We start from the raw sequence: 18,138 nt of genomic DNA, 5'->3' as shown, positions 1-18,138 counted from the left end.
AAAACAAAAGCCACCTCAGCCGTCCAAGAAAATCCGATCCAACATGTAGCAAACCAGGTTTATCCTTTAATTTTGATTCAGTGTTAGTAAAAACTAAACACGGTGGGAATTTGTTCCTAAAAATAAAAAAAAATAAAAAACAGTAAGTGCTTCTTCTCCATCCTTCCTATGTTCTTGTGCCTCGTTCTCTTTCCGCCCCCCCCCCCCCCCTCCTTCTCTTTCCCTCACCTCTTCCTCTCCTTGTGCTTTCAGAAACCCGATAAGCGGCATATATGTACGTGCCACGCAGCTCCTTCCTAAGTAGCCTCGTCCGTCCACTCTGCCCTTTTAAATACTACCTCTCTCTCTCGCTCTCTCTCCCTCTCTGTCCATGCTTTTAAGACATTCGTAAAAGGAGGTCTTATTGACAAAACAATTGCTCGGCGGGGCTTAAACACTGCCTTTAAAGGGGTATTATTAAATTGCAGGCAGGAAGGGGAGGGGCAGCCAACAAGGGAAACCTGATGACCTCGCCATTGATTTTTACATCACCGGAGCGTTAGGGGAACTTAGCAGGGAGATACTGACTATATCCAGAGAAAGAGAGTCGAGAGAGAAAGAGAGACATTTTATGTGTTACGAGCTTTTATCCTCAGCCTGTATTCAGAGTGGTAAAACTGTGTGAGCAGGTAAAAGGTTGTATTGTTCAAGAGCACGTCCAATGGCTGCTGATAGACCTCAATATATCAGCCGATCTTAATCTAATTATGGCTTTGCTTCTTCCTCTGATGATCCAAATTTAATCTATATCTATAGCAATCTAAATATAATCTTAAAAATGTATATTTTCTAAAGCTTTGGGCTATTTAGGGTGCTTTTGGGAAGTTTTGTCTTTTGTTTAGGTCAGGTTTAATTACTATATTTAAAAGCAGCGGGGTACATTATTGTAGGCTGAGGTTTATGTTATGTGCAAATAAAAGGCATATTTTTCACAAATTATTTGATGGTGAGATCAGATTTCACTCATGTCTGGTTGTACAACTTTTTTTTTAGGACGTGTGCAGTCACACAGAGAGCAGAGGATGTCCATTGGTATGTTGTAATGCAGCTTTCACTTCGCCAAGCAGGTGTGCTTCTGCTGCTAACATACGCAGTTCATATTTGGGATTTTTGTTTCCTTATTTAATTTTTAATTGCAAATAAATGTTACTCAGATATGTTTGCTTTTAAACACATATGATGTTTTGCATCAGGCTGTTTACTTTTTCTTTTTTTTTGTTTCCCATCGGACACCACTCCTACATTGGCCTGTGTAACAGGTTTACAGCTCTGTGGAACACAATGACATCAAATAAAAGTGTTTGTAGAGTGAAGCTACTCAGTTATGATTATATATACTGGAGTTACTTTTAGTAAAACTGTCATTAATGATAAGAGGCTTCTTTTTCTGAATGTGGTGGGGATGGCTTGTTGTGCAACAGGCTACTTTACGTTTTTGACAGCGAATCATAATTAGATGATAACAATTTAATCTGTTGAATAATATGATCCTCCATGTCTTTAACATGTAATCAGAAACAAAAGTAAAACACTTTCTTTGTGTTTAATTTATTACTTAAAACTTTTATGGGATAAGTTTGGATATGTCACTATATGTTTTATACACATACAATCAGTCAAGATACAAAGCTGGTAGCATGAAAACTATATTTAACTACATGTGTTACGTGTTGGAGTGAGTGTGTGATTGTTTGTTATAACTCATCAGTGTGTGTCTGCTGTATGGGAGCGACACACCGGTAGGTACGGTGTGTGACGTGCTGTTCCTGTCATGAAAATGTTTGTGTGACTTTGCATTTACGTACATTTGTGTGACTTTGCATTTACACACGTTTGTGTGTGTGTGTGTGTGTGTGTGTGTACTGCATAGGCTCCTATATACGAGTGTAAAGTATTTTCTTCTGGCACAGTGTGTGTTTACATTCTCTCTATATGATTCTGCTGTGTAAATGTGAACATTACCACACACTCCCTCACATACATACACACACACACACACACACACACACACACACACACACATTTTCTCCATTCAAATTGAGATTCCCTGGTGCAGCGTATTTCTGCCAATAATTCATGAGTGATCTGCGCCCCTTGCCGGCCTTTAGCATTTTTATTTAATCTGCTGAGCCCTACCGCGTGCTCACTCATCAATAATGCACACCGACATGTGTGTTAACACGTCTATGGTGCGTGTGAGAGAGAGAGAGAGAGAGAGAGAGAGAGAGAGAGAGAGAGAGAGAGAGAGAGAGAGAGAGAGAGAAAACGAGAGATTATAGGGGTTCATGACCAATAGTGTGTGATTATATGTGAGGTAAAACATATTGCACACAATAATAAAGAGTGTATAAGACAGAGGGAGGGAGAGACAGAGTGTGTTCATACTGTCCTGGGCTGGAACACGTGACAGGATTGTTTTTTACTTGTCAGCTGCACATGTTTTTCATCGGTAAGTCTTCCCCTGTTGGGACAACAAACGCGGACAACCCGCGGTTCATCTGCGGCCACTTGACACGAACTCAACACCTATGGCCGAGTGTGACCATGAAACACACTCCCACTAAGTGTTTTATGCTTTCTCAAGTTCTCTTTGGTTTGATTTCACAGTTGTAGACCTGATTTAGTGCAAGTGAACGCATGAGAAAGTGTGTGCGAGTGTGTCTGCGTGCGTGTTTGACATGCACACGTTTGTCTGTGTGTGTGCGAGTCTGTATTTTCAGTCGCACCGACAAACAGAATCACATCTAGGGAAATTGACTTCGCCAAATCAGTGGGTCAGGAGGTAACATCACCGGGGGTTGCTATGGAGACACCCAATGACGGGGCTTCCCAACCAGTGCAACAGCATGCCTGCGAAATGGCAGTTCCCCTAACGTAACCTCTCTCTATTTCTCCCTCTTGTGATTGTGTCTTCCTCTTTTCTCTGATATCTTTTCCCCATTACTCCTCCACCTTTTCTTCTTCACCTTCTTCTGCTTGTCTCCATCCTCTGTTTTTGTCCGTTTTTTTGTCTGTGTCTCTGTGTCACCGCACGTTTTCACTTTATTGTTTTCCTCCCCGATCACCCCTCCATGCTACGATGTTTTGCTTGCTTGCGCAAACAACCGAACCATGCGTGGAAATATGCCTGTGGACAAGCGTGCGCGCACACACACACACACACACACACACACACACACACATATATATATATATATATATATACAAGCAAACACACATACACTTGTATACAACGAAATGTGAGGGGGCAGCGGGATCCCAGCATGCAGGGTTTAACAGCTAATACCCCTTAGATTAACCACCCCCGGTTCCCCTCTCTAACACTGTCACACACACACACAACATCTTCCACAAACCAAGATTAATCTCCTACGATTTACACTGTGTGTGTTGGTCTTGCACAAGTACACACATGCTTGCACACCTTCGGGGTGTGTTGCTATCCCCCTACCAATGAAAATAACAAACAGAACGAGAGCGCACACAGTCAGCCTTAAATGACCAAGCTACTGTTCATGTGACTGTCTGTATGTCTGTCTGTCTGACTCTCTCGCTCTCTCTTGCAATGCACACACACACTCACACACACACTCACGCAGCTGGGTTTATCTCAGCTGTAAGAATTGATCCCCCCCATGGATTTCAGAGGGGTCACGTGATTTGATAACCTCTACAGGATTCCCTCTGGTCAGGAGGCCTTTTTACACTAGTGTGTGTGTGTGTGTGTGTGTGTGTGTGTGTGTGTGTGTGTGTGTGTGTGTGTGTGTGTGTGTGTGTGTGTGTGTGTACATTGTTTTTGGCATGGTATAAAGTGAATTCTCCACAGACCGATACATCATACCCTAATCTAACGTCTGTCTGTCTGAGGTCTCAGATTGAAAAATGGCTGGAAATAATGTTAACATCATTAGACTGCTGGTAATGGGGAGTTATCATGTCTCATCTCTTTCTCTCCCTCTCTCCTTATCTTTCTCTCTTTCTCTTCATCTATTTTTCACTCCGTCTGACTCTTTAACCCTCCCTCTCTACTCACGCTTCTCTTTGGCTTTTTCTGCAGTCTCCACTTTCATGCTCGTACCTTTCGACTGGCTGATACTTTCAAGGATTATTTTTAAGGGCTGCTCAGATCAAACACCCTCTGCCTGGCCCTTTGCCTCGGTTGCCCAGACTCCAGCCCCTTTAATTAGACATGGCTAATAACACTAAGCATGTGCTGATAGCCATCTCTCTGATAAGACTAGTGGTACAAGGACATAGGGCCCCTTTCTACCTTTTACAGCATTACCTAAGGTTAAAATGGATAGTTAGCAACCTTATTTTATGGCCCCAGCTCGTCACACTTGTGCCCAATTAACAGGCTACTGGGCACTTACAGAGCAGTAATGTACAAACGCAGGCTACCAATGAGTCTGTCCACTTCCAAGCTAGGATCGTTGCAAACAAGGACAACTTTAAATGTTAAATGCATTATGAAAAAGTACTACATCATAATAATGTATGGTCGATGGAAACACCAATAGAATGATTTTTAACAGAATAATGGTCTCAAGGTAATTTTGAGCTATAGTTATAGTGACAAAAAGTACCTACACTTCTTGGTGGTTTCTATTTTTAATCAAAATTTTGAAGTGTTGCTTTTGTATTGGTTTACTTTTTAAAAGTGCATTTGTGTAGAGATGTCATTGTCAGTTGCAGAAGTATAGCCAAACCATCTCTTTAAAAAGTAATGTGGAGAATAAAAAGAGGTGCACAAACTGAAAAAAATTGACAATTTTACGAGCAAAGAATAAATATTGGACGTGGTGCGCACCACCAAATTAAAACAAATGTTAATCACACTAAAAATTGATGCTGCAAAAAGCCGCAAACCCCCAAATAAAGTCAGTCAAAGTCAAACCCTATAGTTAGTCTCAGAGCAACCACTTTCCAAGTAATCATTCTTGTATAACTTGTGCATGTTGGATGATTTTATTGGATGTTTTCAGCCAGTAGTTTGACTCTTAATTAACATGGATGCTCATGTTTGGGCTGAGTTGGGCTGTTGGTTTGGAAAATCACTCCAGGCCATATCTCTTTAGATGGATTGATCTAGGTGAGGATGATTCGGTAAGTGGTGTGTGTGTGTGTGTGTGTGTGTGTGTGTGTGTGTGTGTGTGTGTGTGTGTGTGTGTGTGTGTGTGTGCGCGTGTGCGTGTGCCAGAAAATAGGGGTGGAGAGGAGGCATTAATTCCAATCATTAAGAACTGGGATAGCCTGGGGGGTCAAACCCCCTGAAATCGACTGCATGTAAACTCCGATATGACTTACCAGTTGTTCACTTGTAGGATGGTGAGGCCCGTGTCTTGCGCCAGCTGTTTCTTCTGTTCTTCTGATGGGTAGGGATGCTGCGGCGGAGAAAAGACAACACGTATGAAATAAAAGGCTGCAAATTGTTTGATGAAGCTTCCTGTTTTTTGTTGTTGTTGTTTTGTTTAGGTTTTTTTTTGTTTTGTTTAGGGTTTTTTTTTTTTTTTTTTGGGGGGGGGGGGGTGATGTGCCTTTTAGTAAAGAAGGAGATGTTGCAGGGCACAGGTTACACACACACAGTCACACACATGAAAACCACACGGCGTAATGAGAGGTAGAAAATGAGACGTGTGCTCAGGCTCATTGGTGCGTAGGTGTCGGTATGTGCCTGTGAATTGGAGGAGTGTAACATTGTTTCACCCTCCAACTGGCAGAAATTTGGATATTATCATTAGATTAAATGACTAGCTGAGGTGCCGCGGTGTCATTGTAGGGGGGCTACAATGAAGCTGGTACTCAAAAAAAGGACAAAACCTGGAGGGTTTTCTGTACTTAAGGTTGTACAGTAAAATAAAGGAGTCCACCAAAAAGGCCAATTTAACAGAGTGACGTTATTGTACCAGCTTCAATGACGATAAAAGCAACCAGCAGCAGTAAAAAAAAAAAAAAAAAAAAAAAAAAAAAAGCGATTTTACCTCCTCTTGTCTGTATTCCATCGGGTTAATGTTACATATTCCCCACTCACTGATTACATATGCAGCGGGGTGAAAGGGGGGCCGCCGACGCGAATATATTTGTGTAAGAGGCTGCCTAATTACCAGAGCTGGTTCTCCACTTCACTTAACTTTCTAATTGGCTTGCCTTTTTGGCTGCCATTAATTACAAGATTTCATATTCCATTAATGATCGTGGAGAGGTGTGTGTGGGGGGGGAGGGGGTGAGGGGTTTAAGGTGCACACACACTCGCACATACTTACTGTATTTTCACAAAGAGACTCTCAAAGTAAACTCTGATTTAATTATTATTATTTTTTTTAATCTTAGCTCAATATTTTTAATCAAGTTTCATCTCTCTTTTCGACACTGACACTTAAAATTTTGTTCATTAATGTAATGATTTCTATATATTTATTTATTAGTTTGAGAACTAATAAACGACACATGAATGCATGAGAAACAACAGCTCGCTTGTTGGAAGGGCGACTTCAAGCCCAGTTTCTTAATATAAACCGCTGGCTGCACCCCCTCCCCCCACCTCCCCCCACCTCCCCCCTCGCTCCTCAACCCTCCTCAAGAAGCCAGCTGAGAACAGTTAAAGTCGAGCCACCTGTTTAAATATATAGAATGAAAAAACTGGATAAATGTGAAACTTGGGGAGTGTGTTGATTTATATTGGAGTGTGTGTGTGTGTGTGTGTGTGTGTGTGTGCAGGGGGGGCAGGGGGGGTGTCACAGTTGCACGGAGCCTTGTTCATGGAGGACAATGTGCTGTTCATGACTGAGACAAGACACGGACTGTGCTGAAAACCATACGCAGGCCATAAAAGAGGAGAAGAGGAGGGAAGAGAAGGAGAGCAGGGGAGAGAATAGATTGTTGAAAGGACAGCGCTAACTGGACATGTACATGTTCCAAAATACTGACTATACATTTAGGCATGAGAGACCAGACACAAAAAATAACAAATAACAGAAAATACCGCCGAATTTAGGTCTGTATTACTTCAAACAATTAAAAACGTGTTTTAGGTTACTTGAACTTTCTTAAAACTCTAGGCAAAGAGCACAACTTAAGGTTACTGACAGCACTTACTTAATTAATACCCATATTATGGTGACCATCAATGAGCCCCACACGTCTACTGTATAATATATGCAGCATGTCTAACAAGACGACACACTCTTGATAGTCAATCAGACGTGTAAAATCACTGCGGCGCCAGCTTTTTTATTTTTTCATGACTTTTTTTCAGTGCATAATGAACAGGATTGTGTTTAATGCTGGGAAGACCCAGCAGAGAGAGAGGAGACAGATTTTTCCCAGCCTTCCCTTGTCCATGTGATTGGTTGCAGGGGAATGGGAACACAAGGAGGCTAATTTCATGCACTAAGTTATAATTGCATTGTCGCCTCTGGCCAAATTTGTGTCCACTTCTTCCCTACAACCATTTTTGTGTGACGTTATTTGTGTGCGCGTGCGTGCGTGCACATACGCATGGGAACTGTCCATCCATTCATATACAGTACTGTCTGTGTGTGTGTGTGTGTGTGTGTGTGTGTGTGTGTGTGTGTGTGTGTGTGTGTGTGTGCCTATCTTCAATATAGTAGAGACGGATCAGATAATATTAAAATAACTGCAGCAAATCTGGGGCGCCACTTGCCCGCCTATGCATGTGCGTGTGAGAGTCTGTGCATGTGTGTGTGTGTGCGTGTGTGCGTGCGTGCGTGTGCGTGTGCTGACAGTGAGAAAACATTATTCTTTAGGGCTTGTGTCATCTGACGTCTTGACGCATGTTTTGCATGTAGGAAGCCACACACACACTCACTGGTGACATCTTCATCAGCCAATCACGTGAAAATGCGTCTTTAAAGTCGTTCTTCTCAACAAACGAAGCTGATTGAACATGAAAAGATCAATGTGTCCATTCTACGTGCCGTAGATCTAGGAAAGCAGGAGTATTTGCCTCGTGATATCGGGGGGCTGCAGCCACGCCGGGGGCCACAATACAGCACAAATACACCGTTTCATGCTTCCCTCCCTCTGAGCTTCCGAGCAGACACACACACACACACACACACACACACACACACACACACACACACACACACACACAGACAGCCAGATACTGTGTACACAACTAGTCACACACACAGACAGACACACATGCAATCTCAGCCTCAGACAGTTGCGGGAGAAAAATTAACATGCTTGTTTCAGTGTGATTTCTTCGAAACACACCCTGCCAGCGGTGAAATGTTACATGTATATTTATTCAAGTACATAAATAAGAACGAGGTTGAAGTGCAATTATTATACGATTAATGGCGACATACCTAGCAGTGTATCAAATGGGTAAAAATCAGTTAGTGAGAATAATATCATTACATTATAGTGGTGGGGGTTATTTAATGGATAATTCATATTTTTACTTTTGACACCTAAAAGTATTTTTTTTTTTCTGACAACTTTTAGGCCTTTTAATGGTAACTGTGTGTTATTACATTGTAAAGTAGCGGGTTTTTACCGAGAAAAGATTCTTCACAAGTTTTCACATTTAAATAGTACACACTTAATGTCGGCGTTACGAGGAAGAGATGTCCGGGAAGCCAGTACATCCGAACTGTTTTTGTCCTCCTTTTTTTTCAAAACCTCCAAATTAGCTTCTATCTGTCAAAACACTGTGATTTAGTCTCTCCCTCGGCAACAAGTCGCCCAGTTTTAATATTGTCTGTGAGTGATTCTGGTGTCTTAACGGCCTTTGGCTGTGGTTCAGCGGGTTGAGAGAGAGAGAGGGAGGGAGAGAGACAGAGAAAGGCCCTTAGTGAGAAAAGCAATAACATGTTCTTTAAAAGAGCAGATGGAAAGTTTCTGCGCATCCTTCCCTCCCTTCCCTCTTCCCTCCGCCTATCTTAATGATATGTCTTCTCCAAATATACAACTCCTTTCATGAGAATTTCCACCCTGCTCGCTGCTCTCTGCTGGGCCCTGAGCATGTCGGTGCCAGGAGGGGTGTGTGTTTTTCCTTCTTTCATTTCTGCGTCTTATCAATCCGAGTGTGTGTGTGTGTGTCTGTTGTGCGTTGCGTGTGTCCATTCCAGTCACAGATTTAGCTTTTTGAAATAATCTGTGCGCAGACATGAGTGTGTGTGCTTGCTCTCATTTGAGCCACTGAGCTTACCAGTGCATGGTTATATGTGCGTGTGTGTGTGTGCGTGCGTGCGTGTGTGCGTGCGTGTGTGTGTATGTATGTGCGTGTGCGTGTATGTGCGTGTGCGTGGGGGTGAGTAACAAGAGCATCAGTAACATCTCCTCCCTGTCTGACCGTCTTCCTCTCTAACCTCCTCAGACAAGAACAAGAGGGGGATAGATAGAAGAAGGGAAAGAGAGGAAGAGGAAAGGAGGAGGCAGAGGAGGAGACATGGAAATGAATATCTGGGAGCCCCGGGGTTTAACAAAGAGATAAGAGCATAAATAATCAGGGAGACCCCTTTTTTAACCCCCCCCCCCCCCCACCCCCCCCCCCCACCCCACCGTCCCGTGTCTAACCCAGGAGAAAACTATTATCGGCATGAGGAGCAGAAAAAATGTCAACTATTACAATCAACCTTTCAAAATGCTATAAAAACAATAGATGTTTCCTCGTACTCAATAAAAGAATTTAAAATAACTTCAGATGGTGATGAAGGTCTGTAGAGTACATATTGTTGAATTCAAATTAAATGTAACAAAATCTTTGGAGAACTCTGGTGGAAAAATCTAAAAGTGACTTAAAGTAGCCAGACTAAATCAATAAAGATATTAGCAAAGTAATAAAAAATGTACTTTGCGGGACTTCAATTTTGGAAGTTACCTGACTCTATACACTGTAACGATTTGGATTTTTCCTGTGTTTGAGGAACCTGAAGCTAGAGTACCTTACAATTTGGTGGTTGCCGAGCTCAAGCTCGCTTTGTATATAGACTGAGCCTTTGACCTTTACAAGACAAACTGTCCAAACAAGCTCTCAATCTCATCTGCTGGAGCAACAACTCCACAAAACTTTCACATGAAAAAGAAACCAAGTGCCTAAAGGTCACGGCTCCCTTCTTGTTTTGCGCTGTATAAAGTCTCACCTCAGTGTCTTAGTAGAAATGAGACGGGAGGAAAGAAAGAACAAGTCTGAGTCACTCTTTTGTTAGGGATGCTCCACTTCACCACGAGAGGAAGGCTATTTCAGAAATGTCCTTTCATCTGGCTGGTCTTCGCCCTTCTCTTCATCTCGCCTACTCAGCAAAAACAATGTTCTTTCCTATTGTCTGTACCCCACTCCTCAGCACACTTTGACTTTTGACGCTTTGTAATTTCACCGACATGAACACTGACAAAAAAACAATGACAGATTTCACACTTTTGTTTGGTTCTGAATAATGGCGCCAGATTTCTTTATTTAGTAATACATGTCACGTATCTTTATGTAAATCATTTTAATGTATACGGTACATTTTAAACCATATATACTGCGTTTTAAATCAAATCCAATGACTCCATCTCGATGTGCGTGATTACACCCCTGTTAACCAATTCACTGCGGCCACAGTCCTCTCAGTGTTCCTGCCTCAGCCATTAGCATTATGGTGTTATCATTGCATATATTTCTATTTAAAGCCGCGCTTCCCAAGCCTCTGTGCATCCCATTAAAAAGGTTTGACACGCCACATTAGCTTCAGAAAACTGAAACCATGAAACGGGATGGAGGGAGGAATGAGGAATAAGAGAGAGGAAAATCATATGTTGTCGTGGCTATGTGATGTCCCTAAAAAAAAAAAAAAAAAAAAAAAAGAAGGCCGTGACGCTGCACAAACTGTGGATGACAGACATGGGTCAGTGGTATTTTAAGATAGCTTACTTTACCACAGATGGTTGGGGTTTGCCACAAGGCACGAAGATGCCGGAGATGCAATGAGTACGGTAAACAACTTGTTAATGTACCAACCATATATTTAAGTGCAGCTACTTCTCTGTTATCACTGCAGTACTTTTTTTGTTTTTTTTGTTCAGCAGTCGAATAGTCCCGAAACTGTGACGTGAAACGACCAAGCAGGTTAAACCCCAACAACACTGTGCATGTTTACTTGACTTGCATGTGCCAGCTAAGGTAGAAGTGAACAGCCTTGACTTGGCCAGATCTGTTCCCCTCACTGTTGCCAGGTCAAATCTCCGTGGAAACCGAGCTGCCCATCAGGAATGCCTGACGGCTAATCCGGGGGCCTTTTTTGGATAGAAGGGCATCGTTGTATCATACCAAACTGTCTTTACGCAAACATACATGCAGACACAAACACACACACACACACACACACACACACACACACACACACCACACACACACACACACACACACACACACTCACAAACACACGGTTTACTGGAAGTGTAGCCTTGCTCCTGCCAGAAGTGTATGAGATTACCTTAAATATTTGGGGAGGCCGGCACATTGTTATGCTAACAACAGATGCCCTGAACTCTGAGCACGAGCAGACTTTAAAACAAGCGTTCCAAACTATAAGCCTGTTGTATCTCATACAACAAGCTCCAATTTCCCAAATTTTTTGCTCATTCAGTGAAAGTTTCATCCTCACTGTGTGTGTGTGTGTGTGTGTGTGTGTGTGTGTGTGTGTGTGTGTGTGTGTGTGTGTGTGTGTGTGTTCACGCTGCGCTGTGAGAGCTGCGCCATTTCAAATTCCTTTCTGTGTAGGTGGCATCGACTGACATCCCTTTGACTTCATTAGGGAGCAGGGACCCAGCAACAAAGCTGGCTCTGGGAGAAAGGGGGGATTAAAGAAAAAAAGAAAAGGGAGTGAGAGTGAACAAAACAACAACAGAAAAAAAACAAAGCACCCCTAACCTAATTTCCTCTGATTCAAGCTGCTCCGATGCAAAATAACAAAACAGCGCAAAAACAGATCTTTTGAGAGACTCAAAATGAACCAAGTACAGGATGAGAGTTTCAGACTGCCCTCTGCAAAGTCTGTGCAAAATAAACGTCCTCCTCTTGGAGCAGGAACAGCCTCTTTTATGGTGTTAGTCTACGTTAAACCAGCTCAAAGCCTGTATGAATAATTCACCACTTTTTTTTTTTTTTTTCTTTCTTTTTTTCGGGGGAAACCTCGATATGTGCAAAGAAACCCCCTTTCAAACTGTTTTTGTCATTAAATCGCTCCATCTTTTCTGGAGATAAAGAAAAGGGAGGAAAAAACAGATGTTCTTGGGTTTTTTTTTCATTCATTAATGAGCATTTTCCCTCTCAAAAAACAGCTTTTGTTGATTTAGGGAAATCTCATAGCGCTCTTGCCTATGGGAATGAGATAAATCTAGTTAGCTGGTGAGGGAGAGGGGTGAAAAGTATGTCATTAAAGCTCTAGTACAAAGTGGATTAGACAATGTACGGCATCGCCAGCTTCTCCGCCGATAATGGATGATTAGTATCATTCATCGCTTCTCTAAAATTCCACGGGCGCGTAAACATAATGCGGGGCGGCAGCCGCCCACCGTAGCTGCTGCTGGGTGTGAACGATGACCCGTGCGCTTCGCAGTTGGACGGGTCTCTGGCCGGTGTGTATACTGAAGCTTGTGGCACGTATGCACACGACCACGTCTCCGATCTTTAACAAAGTGCTGTATTGTTAAGTTTAGCGCAGAATGTAAAGGGTGAGGCCCGTTAACAAAGACGGAGAGCGTCGCACGTTGTGTGTGTGTGTGTGCATGTGTGTGTGTGTGCGTGTGTGTGTGTGTGCGTGTGTGTGTGTACTGTCTGGTTGCTTTCACCAGGAGTGAAGGCGTGCTTCATTAGTCCTCCCTATTCCAGCTCAGGGGAGGCGAAATTTATTAAGGGGGCCGGATGTTGCACAACACCTGCTGCTGCGCTTCCCTCCGCGCAATAAAGGGAAAGGTGGGGGGGCGGGGGGAGGGGGGGGGTGCAGCATGCTAGCTAGTGCTAGTGGTAAGCGCTGCTCGTTGGACTGAGGCTGATGAGCTGGGGCTAATTCAAGGGGTGATTATGTAGTTTGCTGGACCACTAAACCTCTTTAAGCCTGTAATTACCGCCTATTTGAGCGAGGGGAGGCACTCCAAAGCAATCGGTACTTGCACCAAGCGGCGCGGAGAACGGCAGCCACAGCTGGAGGTGGGCTGCCTCGGGGGCTGCCTGGGAATGAGTGGGTGTGTAAATGGGGAGTGAGAAGGATCCACAAAGCCTCATCCCAGTCAGGTACCACAGAAAGCTGAGAGGAAAAACAGTGGGATGGATGCCCCCCCCCCCCCCCCCCACCCCCACCCCCTCAGAGCGCCAGCGTGCTCGCTTTAAGCTACGGTGCTCGGAGCTAGCGTCCCGGCAGTGGTCTTTGCGCTTCAAAAACAAGCGATCTCTCTTTATAGCTCCAACATACAGAGCCGGTCACGCAGGGCTGCAGAGGAACTACAGGTGCTGCTACGGGTGAGTTCAAAGCAACAAAACAAAAACTGGCTCAAGAACAAGTAGACTTCCCAGCCGCCTGAACCCTTTGGACTAAATTGTGCTTAAGCGAAGAGGCGCGTTGGATACGCGTGGTGAGAAAACCAAAGGAGCTTTTTTTTTTTTTTTTTTTTTTTTTTTTAGACTCACATCCACGGCATCCAAGAGGGAATCAGATTCTCAGATTGCACCTCGACCGTGGGGGAATCCATTTCATTTCACCTGACTTTCAAGGAAATTTGACTTAACGTAATGCCACTGAAATCCGATCCCTCAGAGGAAGCAATTTGGGGACCGCAGAACATTCTAATAACCCCGGCGATATTATTATGTTATTATCATAATTACCCTTTTGCCCCCAACGTTTTAATTAGAAACTCACCGTTGCCCCCCCCCCACCCCCCCCGGGGGGGCGGAGGGGTGGTGGGAGGGGGCAGCGAGGAAAAAAAAAAAAAAGAACCTGAGTTGGGGGAACGCTGAAACTAGGTAAAGGTATTTCATAATTGCTCCCTTGTGCTCTTTGAAGCAGCGAGTATACGACGGAAGGAGGATGCAGCCGATGTTATTGAAAGATGAAGCTTTCGCACTCACCTCCCGCCTCTGTCTTTTCTCTGACATCTCTGTCATTCAAAGTACACCTCCTCCCTCCTTCCCCTCTGCATCCTTCAATCTCCCTATCTTTCTCACCCATCTTCACCCCCCCCCCCTTCCCACCTCCCCTCTCCTCCCTGCATCCCTCTGTTCTATATTTAGCATTTTTAGCTTAACTATCTCGGGCTGCCTCCTCTTTCCTCCCACCTGCATTTAACTCCTCTCCTTACAATTAGCTCTGATCTCTCTCCTCTTCTTGTCCTCAGCCAAATGCTTCCCTCCATTTCCCCTCTCGTGCTTTATCTCTCTTCTCCCTCTTTGTCTTCAGCAGCAGAGGGGCCTTCTCCATCAGTGCACCGCTTTTACAAATCAATGACTTAATCTGTCGTAACAAACAAGCGAGCAGCACCCTCAGCCCTGCTCACGTCCCCTCTGATATTGCTAACACCACAACCGAGTGCCTCGGAGAGAGTAGAAGGAGTAATGGGAGAAGGAAGCTGGCAAAATACGGGACGTTGGGCGAGATGTGCTGCGGTACAAAGGAGAGAACGGGTTAGAGAAAGTAGAGCCAATGGAAAGACATGAGGAGCAGGAGGAGCATGAACATTTTTTAGAAGACAACTAAAAGAAAGGTAAGACGGTGAAAAATGAGAAAAATGACAGCGTGTGTGTGTTGGTGCAGGTTTTCCCAGCATATCTTCTCAGCCGTCAGCTTTGTCCAACTCCTCTACCATGAGTTATTGCCTGTCTGCATTCACCACCTGGTTCACTAGCTATGATTTCCTTCACTCCACTGGACACACAAGTATACACACCACAGAAAATACACACACACACACACACACACGTCCACATGCACCCCCCGTCCCCCACCTCCACACACACACACACACACACACACACACACACACACACATATATAGGGGCACCTTGGGTCAGCTGGCCAAGTGTAAACACACTACCAGCCCATGACCATACCTTCAAAGCCACCTGCCTCTAATCTATCATGAGTCTTACAGTGTTTTATGCACTCAAAAAATAAAAAAAAACCTTCCACGACAAAATTATAAGACGAGGAGGTGTAAAATGATGAGGACATCACAGGATCTCATGTATAAATCATAGCGCACTCCCCAATGCCTTTGAAACAGCACAAGTGCGCCAATATTGCTATGATATCATGGTTCAAGGCCATTAAAATGTAAGGCAACGCAGCTGTACATTACGGGGAAAAATGAAATGAGAGGGAGTCATGGAAGAGAGGAGGAGGAGGAGGAGAGAGGAGTCAGAGAGGCAGAAGGCATGCATAAAAGATAGGAGACCCTTACGGTTTTTTGGAAAGAAGTGTTTTGTCTGAGAGGGAGACGGAGCGATGGGGAAAGAGAGAGGGGTTCACGCATGGAAGAGAATACAAGTGGGAGGAACTGAATTGATAAATTAGTTCAGCCAACGCACAAACTGATTACCACAATGGCAAAGCCACAGCACCGAGCACACGCATGGGATGAGACACAAAGGCGCGCACACACTCCCTCAGCATTTACAAAAGAGACATGAAGCTGACACATACAAATAACAGCACAACTGCATATGCAATCGCGCACAGATGCACGCACGAAAGCGCGCACACACACACACACACACACACACACACACCAAATGTATCTAGGGCAAGCTGCTGCAGTTGCTGTAAGTAAAAGGTATTGAGCTGCTGACTCCAGCCTGAAAATATCCCACAATCCTCTGGATCGCCAAACACAGCCTAATGGATAATGGCTAACAGCTAGCGCTAATGTGATTTCACACTTAGCAGAGTTAATATATCACTGCCTGAACAAAATGATGCTACACACAGAGGCTATGCTAAACTCTGTTTCTTGAAAGCTGCTGAACATTTGTCAGTGTTAAACAACAACAAAAAAACATATTCAGGAGGTTTTTGTATTTGCTTCCAGTGAGAATGAGACGCCAGCGTCGCTAATCTGCATTGGATGGAAGCATTTCATCGAGTTAACCACAGACTTATGACAATATTTTTCCCTGACTCGACCAAACGTCAACTTGCCACTCACTCTCCAATAAATTCCATAGAGATGGTGGGGAACTCCACACCCCACCCAGCCGCTGACGTCATTCCTGTGGGCCTATGTAGAAGTGTGTGTGTGTGTGTGTGTGTGTGTGTGTGTGTGTGTGTGTGTGTCCTGTATATGTTTTCATCTGTGTGTCTGTGTGCGAGAGTGTGAGAGTGAGCCTCTTCTCTGGATTTACAGATCATTGTAAAATGATTGGTGGGTACCAAACCAAGAATGGTTTCACATATCTGAGTTACTGGGCCTGTATCCACTCAGTACACACATTTACACACACAAACACACCCACACACTCTTCACATACAGCTGATAATGAAAAAATTGAACTTGTGTGAAACACAGCTTCAGCACAAAGCCATCAATCATTCTGACGTACAACAATGAAACCACACACTGAACTGTTTCATAGTTTCCCAACTATGAAATTATATGAGAGTTGGGGGGGGGGGGGGGGAGGGGGACAGCAGAAGAGGGATGGCAAGGAGAAAAGACGGGACGGTAGATGGGAATAATGGTGACAAAGTATAAGGGGTCAAATTAAATTTTCCAACACCTTGATGTTTAATCTCTTTGACCCAATCACTGGATTTGAAAACATAAAAAAAAAAAAAAAAAACTAGTGAGGTTTTACTGAGCAAGAATAAGACAATTTTCTTTTCCACAAGGCCACAAATTTTGAAAATACTTTGTAAAAATGTAGTTTGTAAAAACTATACTAAAAAAGAAGCTCCTACAATTTAAACAAAAACTGGTTATCGTGTGTGTGTCGGTGTATTCTCAAAAGCCGCGGCAGAGCTCTTCTAACTCGTGTTCTCCGCTGTGCTACTGACCGACCTTGAGGGTCTGTAAAGTTCTCACGTTCTCCAGGAAACGCACCGGCCTGTGACTGAAGCCAGATCTACACACACAGCACACACATGCTTACCTTGGGTCAGCATCTATGCCAGACAAGTTCAAAGGTGACTTGAATTAAAAGTTAACTGCTCTTGAGGGATTTTTAAATAGTGAGGTAAAAAGATACAAGAAGCAGAGAGAAAAACCTGGCAGAAAAAGGTTTGAAGTAAAGCACCGTCAGAAATGTTAAGAGCACTTTATAAAGGACCTGACATGGGTTTATATCTATAAATATTTGCAACGAATTGTTTAGCCTGTTTGGAGTACGAGACCAGAGGGAATATCATCATATGACAACAAATTTGAAAACAAAGAAGATCACCGATTAAGCTCACGCTAGCTGACCTTAAGAAGGTTGAATGGACAGTTTTGTCTGTCCAAGTCAAAGAACATACTCCCTTTGTGGTATACGCTAACAACTGGCAACCGCATTTTGATTTTTCCTTTCTGTGACTGACAAATGTTTAGGCTCTAAATTGACCTAATGTGATAAAACCAAGCGAGACACAAATTTTTTCCATGTCGTGCGAGATTCAACCAATGTGACTTCTATGCAGAACTCAGTTTTGGTTGGAAAGATATTATAATTTTATATTTATACAAGTTATTTAAAAAAATGTTTTTCAAGAATGCTATGTTTTACACAGAATCAGATTCTTGGCAGAATGGAAACGTATTGGAAACCTAAACTTATGAAATGCATTACGGTGGGCGGGAGGTCTAAAGAAATGTATGTAAACCATATCCATAGCAAGGTAGGGGAATACTACTGCTAGTATATTGAGTTCAAATAAAGACAAAAACTTGAATTAACCAACAAAAAACAATTAATACCAAATTTGGCCAATATTTCAGCAAAGCAGTGTGTCTATTCTGAGCTGCAAACATGTGCCGTGTGTGAGTCTTTCTAGTCTCCATCTACTGTATCCCTCTTTCCATCTGTTCATCCACTCATCCATCCATCATTCCATCCATCAATCATGACACAGATGGCCTTTCAGGAGTCTGTGTCAGGGCCTGATGTCTTCCCTC

At 43.5% G+C, this 18,138-nt stretch overlaps 1 protein-coding gene across 2 annotated transcripts in view; it reads right to left on the bottom strand.

Annotated features, from left to right (window-relative positions):
- The window catches only part of LOC138195141 (homeobox protein Meis1), an 82,195-nt gene that overhangs the window by 19,745 nt on the left and 44,312 nt on the right, over positions 1-18,138 (bottom strand). For both annotated transcript variants that reach the window (XM_069144248.1, XM_069144247.1), the window contains exon 9: positions 5,347-5,423. In XM_069144248.1, coding sequence (XP_069000349.1) covers positions 5,347-5,423 — 77 coding nt within the window. The remainder of the gene's footprint in view (positions 1-5,346; positions 5,424-18,138) is intronic.

Source organism: Embiotoca jacksoni, unplaced genomic scaffold (genome assembly GCF_022577435.1).
Source record: "Embiotoca jacksoni isolate LCO1_2020_lvr unplaced genomic scaffold, fEmbJac1.0.p SCAF_12, whole genome shotgun sequence".
NCBI lineage: Eukaryota > Metazoa > Chordata > Actinopteri > Embiotocidae > Embiotoca > Embiotoca jacksoni.
Note: the sequence above shows the minus strand (reverse complement) of the source record. Positions and strands in the feature narration are given on the sequence as shown.